This window comes from Echinops telfairi, unplaced genomic scaffold (genome assembly GCF_000313985.2).
Source record: "Echinops telfairi isolate 266 unplaced genomic scaffold, ASM31398v2 ScPeMD7_7417;HRSCAF=8455, whole genome shotgun sequence".
NCBI classification, from domain to species: Eukaryota; Metazoa; Chordata; class Mammalia; order Afrosoricida; family Tenrecidae; genus Echinops; species Echinops telfairi.
The window spans coordinates 2,701,847-2,711,439 of record NW_022111317.1 but is presented as its reverse complement, the minus strand read 5'-3'; the positions used below and the strand labels follow the sequence as shown (position 1 = coordinate 2,711,439).

At 58.5% G+C, this 9,593-nt stretch overlaps 1 protein-coding gene across 1 annotated transcript in view; it reads left to right on the top strand.

Moving 5' to 3' along the window:
• The first annotated feature begins 8,863 nt into the window (after positions 1-8,863).
• The window catches only part of GAL (galanin and GMAP prepropeptide), an 11,172-nt gene continuing 10,442 nt past the window's right edge, over positions 8,864-9,593 (top strand). The window contains exon 1 of the mRNA XM_004713732.2: positions 8,864-8,989. Coding sequence (XP_004713789.1) covers positions 8,864-8,989 — 126 coding nt within the window. The remainder of the gene's footprint in view (positions 8,990-9,593) is intronic.

The window sequence follows — 9,593 nt, the reverse complement described above, 5'->3', positions numbered from 1 at the left end:
CCACACGAGGAACTGTATGAAAGGGTGGCGGTGTTAGGAAGGTTGAGAATCGCTGGTCTAAACTCACTGCCACTGAGTCAATGCCGACTCACAGGGCCGGGGAATTGTGCCTCTGCCCGGAGTCGAAAACCTCGCCTTTTCGCTGGGGAGCAGCTGGTGGTTTTGAACCACTGACCTTGTGGTTAGCAGCCCAGCGAGTAGCCCTCGGTCCACAAGACTCCTTGCCTACATGGCCCCCCCAAAAGGGGAACCTGCTTCCCGCCACCATTTGGTGTGGCCACAATGTCCAGGAAGTGAGAGAGCTGGGTAGCTGGAGGGATGGAAGGACCGGTGGGCCAGGCAGGAGAACCTCCAATGGCAGCGGAGACATTTATTTGAACTGGTCCCCTGAGAATAATGGGCTACGGAGGTGGCACAGCAGGACAGAGGGGTGGTCTTTGTTCCGGAAAGCCCAAAAGCGTGGCCACAGAGTGGGCAAACCAGATCTCACTAAGAAACTCACTGCGACCCTGTATGGGACAGGGGAGGCTGCTCCCGTGGGTTTCTGAGACTAACTCTTTATGGGAGTAGAAAGCCTCATCGGTCTCTTTCAGAGAGGCTGGATTCACGGTGAGCAGTCCGATGCCTAACCCAGGACACCGCTCCTAAGACTGGATGGGCTGTGTTGAAAATAAGTCACAAATTCCTGGTCCCCGAGAGGTGAGTGTGTATTGGGGGGGAGGGGGGGGGCTCTCTCTCCGCCAGAAAGGAGGTGTGCTGCTGCAGTTACAGGCCCAGCCTCCAGGGGAGCTCTTTCGCCGAAGCCCAAGCGGCCCGGTGAAGGAGAACCAAGCCCCTGGTCGCGGAGTCCAGCCGGGCCTTACAGCCATGCCAGCCAGCTTTCTGGAAAGCACCTCCCCCCCCACTGACGGGAGCGGCCACAGATGGAGCCCTGCCCAGCCTGCCTGTGTTGAAATGGCTGTGGCTGTAGAAGTGCCTACTCTTGTCTTAAATCCCTAGGTCAGCGGTTCTCAACCTGTGGGTGGAGACCCCTTTGGGGGGATCCAACGACCCTTTCACAGGGGCCGCCTAAGGACATTGGAAAACACCTATTTCTGATGGTCTTAGGAACCGAGACACCGCCCCTCTATCGTCTCCAGGCGGGTCCGCCCACAAGCAGATACGCCCGCCTACGAGTACCCGGTGTGAAGAGTGTTACCCAGGCTACCCCATGCTTCAAGACGAAATTTCATTTATTTGTCATTAGAAATAAATAGTTCACAATATGGAATGACATATTGTTTTTGTGATTCATCACGATGCTTCCATTATGATCCATTCGTAACAAGGACCATACATCCTGCCTATCAGAGATTTACATGACAATTCATCACAGTAGCAAAAAGACAGCGATGAAGTAGCAACGAAGATAATGTGATGTTAGGGGCCACCACAGCACGAGGACCTGTATTACAGGGTCGCGGCACGAGGCAGGTTGAGAACCACTGCCCTAACTGGTGGGGAAGCTGTCAGGGCACAGAGACCCTACGGGCACAACAGATCAAAACACCGGGGCCTGCGCCCTCCGCACCACCGAGGTGCTGTTAGAGCGCATGGCTGCAGCCATGGTGTCCGTCCATCGCCCAAGGGCCTTCCTCTTGTTCGCCGCCCCTCCGCTTGACCCAGCACCAGGTCCTTCTCCAGGGCCCGGTCTCTCCTGACCACACGGCCGAAGGACATGAGCCGGAGCCCCGCCTGCCTCGCCCCTCAGGAGCATGTCCTTGCTCTTCTGCCAGTATCCCCGGCAGCACCGTCATTCCAAGGCCCCGGCTCTTCCGTGGGCTTCCATGTTCACTGCCCAGCTTTCCCAGGGGACTGAAAAGACCGGGGCTCACTCGGCTCAGGCACAGCTGAACCTCAAAGTGACATCTTGGCTCTTTAAGGTGACATTGTTCTTTGGAAAGCTGGGGGAGGGGATTGCTGGACTCCACAGCTCGGAAGGGGCAGGCGTGGGGGGCCAGGCAGACCTGATAGCTGTCCCGGACTGCGTTTCCTGCACGGGTGGTGGCCACCTCCACAGCCTGGCTTGCCAGGGCTCTGCCAGACAGCTGGCAGGACAGCTGTGCTCCGCGGAAAAGGACCATCTTGGCGAGAGTGACTGCTGAAGCCCTTACTTTGGAACGTCAGCCTGACTCTTCAAGTACAAGAACAGGGTTTTCCAATTTGATTTAGCCTACCCCCAGGGTGGAGATTTACTCGGTGGTCCATGAGTCACTGGGAGGGGGGGGCGGGGGGGGGGGAAGAGCTCAGTATTGAGGCCCCACCAGCCCGGTTCCCTCTCGCTTAGCTGTGTCCCCCTGCCACATGGACGTCTGCTCCCAAACTCATCCCCTGCTGCCACATCGATGTCCACACCTAAGGACCACACCGGACAAGAGTAGAACGGCCACTCTGGGGCTCTGGGACGGGAACTCTCGGGCGTAGAAAGCCCCGACTTTCATCCGAGAGAGACCATGGACCTCATTGTCTCTCCCCCACCCCCCAACTGCTCTGCCACTGGTAAAGGGACCCCTCTCTGCCATGGACCTTCTGGCATGTTCTGGAATGTTCTGGAGTGTGTCTGGAAGCCTCTCTAGTACTTCGGAACCATCCACCCCCCACCCCCCAGGGGCTGCAGGACAGTGCAGGAGCTCAATTACATTGGAGTCAACAAGGAACGACTCTCACCATGCGTCTACTAGCATTACGTTGTGGTTCAGCACCATGGAGTCAGTTTCACCCGCAGCGACCCCGTGCACACCAGAATGAGATGCTGCCCCGTCCTGCACCAGCCTCACCGTGGACCCTGCGCCCGAGCCCACGGCTGCAGCCACGGTGTCAGCCCGTCTCATGGAGGGAGAGCCTTCCTCTCTCTTGCCGCCCCTCCGCCTCACCAAGTTCTTCCCCAGGGACCGGGCTCTCCTGACAGCACGTCCAAAGTCCGTGAGACAAAGTCCCACCATCCCTGCCTCTAAGGAGTATGCCTTGGCTTATCTGAAATGCAAATGAACGATGTCCGATACATCTTTCTGGAGCCCAGGTCCTGGTGGTGTAGGGGTTCCGTGCTGGGCTGCCATCTGCGTGGTCGGCAGTTCAAAATCACCCGCGGCCCCGAGGGAGAAAGACTGGGCTTTCTACTCCCGTCTGCAGGTGCAGTCCCGGAAACCCACAAGGGGTCGTCGCTGTGAGTCAGCATCGACCCGATGGCAGTGAGTTTAGGTGTTCTGTTTTTGTGTGTGGTGTAGTGATTATGTGTTGGGCTGCAATCCCCAAGGTCAGCAGTTCAAAACGACTAGCCGCTCCTCGGGAGAAAGGAGGCTTTCAACTCCCGCAAAGAGTTAGAGTCCTAGTGACTCTCAGGGGCAGGTCCCGTCCTATGGGGTTGCTGTGAGCAACTGTGAGCACTGACTTCATGGCAATGAGTGGCAAGAGTGGTTGAACACTGGGCTGCTAACTGCAAGGTGGGTGGTTTGAGCCCACCCAGAGTCACTCAGAAGCAGGGGCTGCCTGTCTCCCTCTGAAAAACACAGCCACCGAAAACGCCATGGCGCCCAGTTCTCCTCTGGTCACGTGTGGGGTGACCTCAGCCGCAACACAGGGTGACATGTGCATCCCTCACCCCTCCAGCCCAGCTCCAGAGAGACTCATCGCTGAGGTTGTTCATGACGTTCCAGAACCTTCCAGCCGGTGCCTCTGAACCGGGGAGTTCAGCAGGTAGCGTAGAAAGCGCAAGATGGCCAGGTGGCCTTCACCTGGGAAGAGATGCAAGATGCGTTCTTACAGGCAGCGGGCGAGCACAGCCAAATGACACCTTGCTTTTTAAAAAAATTCTCAGGGCAGGTGTTGGGGTGGGGGATGGGAGGCCACCTGCATGGGCGGTTAGTGGACGTGACGGGCTGCGCAGGGGGGTAGAGCACATGCTGTGTGTATGTGACACTTCACACACAAAGGCGAAAAAGCAAACATCAAGAAATCCATGGGTTTGCATGTAAAATTTAAATACGTAAGTTTGTTCACTTCAGAGAGAAGAGTCCCATCCAGATCCCTCCCCAGCAGATCTGAACACGGACCTGAGAGGTGCTAGGACGGTGGTTCTCAACCTTCCTCATGCCGCCGCCGCCTCCGCCGCGGCCCTTTCATACAGCTCATCACTGGCATTTTGCTACTGTGATGAATCGAGCGGCCGCTGGGAAAGGGTCGTTTGACCCACAGGTTGGGAACCGCTGTTCTAAGAGGCGGAGAAGCAGAGTTGAAACGGACTTGGATTATTTTATGATCTTTTTTCAAACCCTTGTTGCAGAATGAGGGTTAGGAAAGGGGGGCGGGGTGTGACAGGAGGAAACCCAGAGAGCGAGGAGGGCGCGTGTGAATGGCAGACGGCTTGCTCTGTAAGCCCTCACCCCGCTGACAGCAAAAAGGTCCCCAGCAAACGCCTGCAGAGACCCGTGGAGCCATGGGGCTGCCTGCGGCAGCTGTTTCCACCAACATGCACTGTGGAGCCGCATGCCTGTCTTAAAAAACCTTTTCTTTTCAAAAAGGATACGACTTGGGTGAGGTTGCACTCCGTTCCACGCGTGTCGGCGTCTTTTCAAAGAGAACGCCGTGGACGGTAGCTGGCGTGGAAGGATGTCCCAGGCACCACGGGCCAGCCGGGACACAAACAGATCTGATTTGGAAGAACAGCCAGAGAGCTCGCCGTTCCGGACCCGTCGTCCGGGAGGGACTGGTCCCCCGAGAAGGGCCTTCTGCTTGGAAAGACAGGGGGACAGACAAAACCTGGAAAGACCCCCGACAGGACAGCTTGACACAACCCGGACCTGAAACATGGGGACCATGGCGAGCAGGGTGTGGCGTAGGGAGCCTCCGCTGTTGCCTTGTGCCCTTGTGTCTCGTCTGCTCACTGTCAGAGCCGGCTCATGTGCCCCTATGTGATATGCCATGGAACCTCCGACCTTCCCCTGTTTGACCTGCCCAGGAACTGCAGGTGGTGGGAAGCTTCTCCTGGAACCTGCATTCCCCCACCCCTCCCTCCCACGGGCCACAGACACCCGCTGGCGGGAGCTGCTGGGCAGAGCGGGCAGCTGGCCGGGGGCCTTACGGACGGCTGGTACCCTCATCAATCCTGATGCTGAGATGATTAACCAAGTCGGGAGCCAGCCCTCCCCGAATTCAGCGTGCTCCCCAGGATGTCAGACGAGAGAACTGTTCACTGTCCCGGGGCTGGGACCAGCTGGTGGGCACTGTCACCATCTGGCCGACAGGAAGCCGGAGCTCAGAGGGTGGCAGTGGAGTTGGATCTGATTCTAGATGACAGGGACGTGGGGAGATGGGCGGGTGCAGGGAGGGGACCCCCGGGGACCTTGTTGAGAGGACCAAGCTACACCCGGTGAGAAATGTGTGTGAGACTCCATTCACATGAACTTGAAAAACGTCGATGCCCTGCTGGGGGCTGGGGGCAGTGGCAGGTAGCGACCGAAGGGGCACAAGGTGGACGTGGGAACCGAGTGTGTCACCTTGTGAGGGGGCTGGTGACACCGTACTCGGTGAGAAAGGGCAGCCTGGAATCCTCTTCCCTCAAGTGCCCCCTACCTTTCCACTCCACGCCATCACTGCCTGGGGTTCGTGTCAGCAGTCACCCCCACCACCTGAGCTCTGTCTGCCACGCCCAAGCTGCGGATGCAGGGGGCACGCCACCCCCACACAACGACCCACAGGCTCCTCCCAGCAGGATGGGCTAACCATGGGGCTGCTGATGGAAAGGTTGCTGACTTGAATCCACCAGCCAGCTGCTCCGTGGGAGAAAGCAGCCGGCTTCCGTACAGATTCCAGCCTTGGAAACCCTTGGTCCGGCGACTCAAAACCACTGCCACGGAGAGAGAGCCGCTAGGACTGAGTAGAACTGCCATGTGGGTTTCTGAGACCGTAACGCTTTACGGGGACAGAAAACGTCGTCTTTCTCCTGCGGATTGGCTGGTGGTTCGACTGCTCACCTGGGGGTTACGGCCCAATGGGTAACCAGGATGCCCCCAGGGCCCCTACTTCTGTCCTACAGGCTCCCTAGAAGTTGAAATCAACCAGAGCTGGGGTGGGGTGCTGGTCAAGACAGCATGGCTGAGGAATCTCCCAGAAACGCCGCTCATTTGGGGAGAGCCCCCTCTTGTCCTTTTCCCTTCCTCCTTTGTCATTGCCTGGAAGGGGGTGGTGGGCTGGAGGTGAGCAGACATTTTGCACCACTGTGGCTGCAAAGAGCCAGTCGCAAGACCAAAGAAATCTGGGTCCCCCCACATGGCATTGTAGCTAGCACGGGAGATGAAGAAGCCATAGGCGCCATGCCGGCTCAGTGAGGCCCTGGGGGTTTCTGAGACTGCGACTCTTTGCCGCGGTAGAGAGCTGGGTCTTTCTCCCTCGGAGCTGCTGGTGGTTTGGAACTGCCGATCACGTGGATCGCAGCTCAATGTGTTCCCCCCACGCCACCAAGTCCGCATTATTTGGGGGTCTTCTGTTAAAGGTTGCTCAAATCAAGGCTTTAAGTTGGTTCATTCCAGTTCGACCCTTTGGCTGAGAATTTACCTGTCCACCCCAGGTGGGGAGACTCACAGGTGAAAGGGCTGGTTCAAATTGCAGGGGGCCGGACAGCCAGGGTCATGTCAGCCGGAGCGACTGTGGGTGAGATGGGCTGATAGCAGAGCGGGGACCCTACGCACCCACCTCCCCATGATGGCATTATTACTGAGAAAAGGGAGGTGACGCTGGCTGTGATGTGTCCTTGGTCCTTCACGTCCAGGGTTTCTGTGTGCGGGACTAGGCATCTGTCAGCACCCCCTTCAGAAAAGATTAGAACTGGGACCCACCCACCCCCTCCACCAAGCTCACAGCCGCCAAGCCGGCTCCCACACACAGCCGCCCTGCGGGACAGGGTAGAACTGCCCCTGTGGCTTTCCCAGGCTGGGAATCTCTATGGGGCAGGAAGCCTCGCCTTTCTCCCACAGAGCGGCTGGTGGTTTCGAACTGCTGACCTCTTGGTTCCCAGTCCCACGGCGACACCAGGACTCCTTTGGGGGCCCATCTGACTCCACTGTAATGTAAGGGGTTCTTCCTTCTTCCCTCCCCACTCTGAAGCTTCCCTTTGGATCTCAGATGACGGGCGACTCTTTCTTTGAGAGGCCCATCTATCGTTTGCCAGTGGTGCGGATGGCGTGGGGAGGGGGCTCCCTTCTGCTGTGTGCGGGGCCGCTGTGAGTCAGAGCTGACTCGATGGCACCTAACATTGCTTGGCTGGAAATCAAGCCAAGGGGAGGAATTCACTTCCAGACCTGAAAGGTGACCGGGGACCCTAGTCTCAGGGGCTCTCCCATCAGCATCCTACCAATCGCCTTGGTCTTTTCAAAGATGATTTTGAGTTTCGGTCCACCGTCTTCTTCCCTGTCCCCAGGCCCCTCTCACGGATGCCTTTCCAGAGCGGTTGGCAGTGGGAGCCGGGCACCACCTAGTTGTTAGGGTCTCAGGGTTGTGGTGCCTGATTGATGTTCCATGGTGCCTTGGCTAGTGGACTAGCTACTTCCATGCCTCTTCTATTGTGATGCTGGGTAACATAGTTTATCCAACCCCATCGATTACAGCCTCTAGTTGACGCACTCGCTGTGAAAATGCACCTGTGAGATGGTCTGCATGCTTTCCCTGGAACCAGGTCTCTGGAGTCGGGAGTGTGTGCTAGACTCCCAGCACATCCCAACTTGGGCTGGCCAGATGTCAAATGCCCCACGGCCTCAAGTGGCCAGTGGTGGCCAGCCGCCCATAGCCCTCGGCCCTCCGGTTTTCTCAGGGTGAAATCGGGAGTCCCTCGTTCTGAAATTCTCTCCCGGCGTGATGTGTGGACAATGTCATGAATATCACATTGTGCCCACGTGGAACCCGACACGGACCGGGAGGCAGCTGTGCAAACACAAGGGAACACGCATGGTTTAAAAGTCAGAGGAGGTGGGTGCCGAAGCTGTGCCCTCTCCCTGCTTGTCCGATCTGTATGCAGAGCAAGTCCCCAGAGAAGCAACATGACAGGGAGAGGCATGGGGGCTCTGGATCGGAGGAAGGCTCATTGAGCCCCTGCGACAGGCGGATGACACGCCCGTGCTCACTGACAGCGAGGAGGACTTGAAGCACCTGCTGATGAGGATCAGGGACCGCAGCCTCCGGTGTGGATGGCGACTCCATGCCAAGAAGACCACACTCCTCGCAGCTGGACCACCAGGTCACACCATGACCCGGTAGAGAAAAGACGGAAGCTGCCAAGGATCCTGTTTTCTTTGGATCCACCTTCGGTGCTCCTGGGAGCAGCGGGCCAGAGCTCACATGACGCACTGGGTGGGTCTGCCGCACAGGACTTCTCTAAAGCATTGCCAAGCAAGGCTGTTACTTCGGAGACCAAGTTGTTTGCGACCCGAGCCAAGATAGTTTCGGCCACTCCCGTGCTTGTGAAAGGTGGGCGTTGAGAAAGGAAGCCCGGAGAAGAGCCGATGCCTTCCAGTTGTGGGGATGAAGTCGAATGTCGGAAGTACCACGCAGAGCCCACTGAGCAAGCCAGCCTGTCTTGGAAGAGGTGCTGTCGGTAGGCTCCCTGGAAGGGAGGATGGAGAGGCGTGGTCTCACGTCCTTTGGACGTGTTGTCAGGAGCGACCTGTTCCTGAGGCAGGGCATCGGGTGTGGTGAAGCAGTGGGAACAGGCAGCGCTTCGGCAGGATGGAGGGCACAGTGGCTGCGTGGATGGGCTCAAACCTAACAGCCAGGAGGGCAAGAGGCGGGCGGGGTCTCCTGTCGTCGCTACTAGTCGGGACTGGCTGAACGGCGCCTCATGACCAGCCACAGCACCTGCGGGAGCCCCTCTTCTGGGACTTACCCAGCCCTGCTCTGCACCTGCCCGGTGCTGTACACCTGGCAGGTCACGCCCCTCCTTCTCACGGAGCATCGGGGCCCTCTGGTATGGTCCGCTGTTTTGAGTCGGTCTCCCCACTAGACTGGCCTCTCCATGAGACCACGGCCTCCCAGCCAGTTCCACTGCTGCAACCCTAGCACCCCGCACCACTGAGCCCTCTGGACACAGCAGGGGGCTCCAGGTGCCCCTCCTCGGTGAGGGCGTGGTGGGCTCCCGCAGCCAAGAGTCTCCCCCAGCAACTCCGCTGGACCCTGGCTCTCTGACAGCTCGGGGGGCTGTTCCTGGCGATGATGAGCTGACTGTCTTCCGAGGGGAGGTGGGCCCCCTCACTGTGCTGAGCGAAATGATGCTTTCTGCTCCACGGCCATTACTCTAATGGCCGCCCACTTTGCCTGCCACATACTGGGCCATCTCCTGGATGACAGGTTGACAATGACTCCCGTCGGGTCATTGCTGAGCGCCTGAGCCCATTAGACAACTGGCTGAGGGTTCCGGCACAGCCTGTGCCAGACAGCAGGCACCTGTCATCGCGGAGCCGCCGTCCCCAAGGCGCCTGGCGCGGCCGCCCTGCTCCTCTTGCACATCTGGTCAGGGCCACTTGCCACACCCGAGGGTTGGTGCAGCGCTGCCGCCACCGCCACCCCTCGCC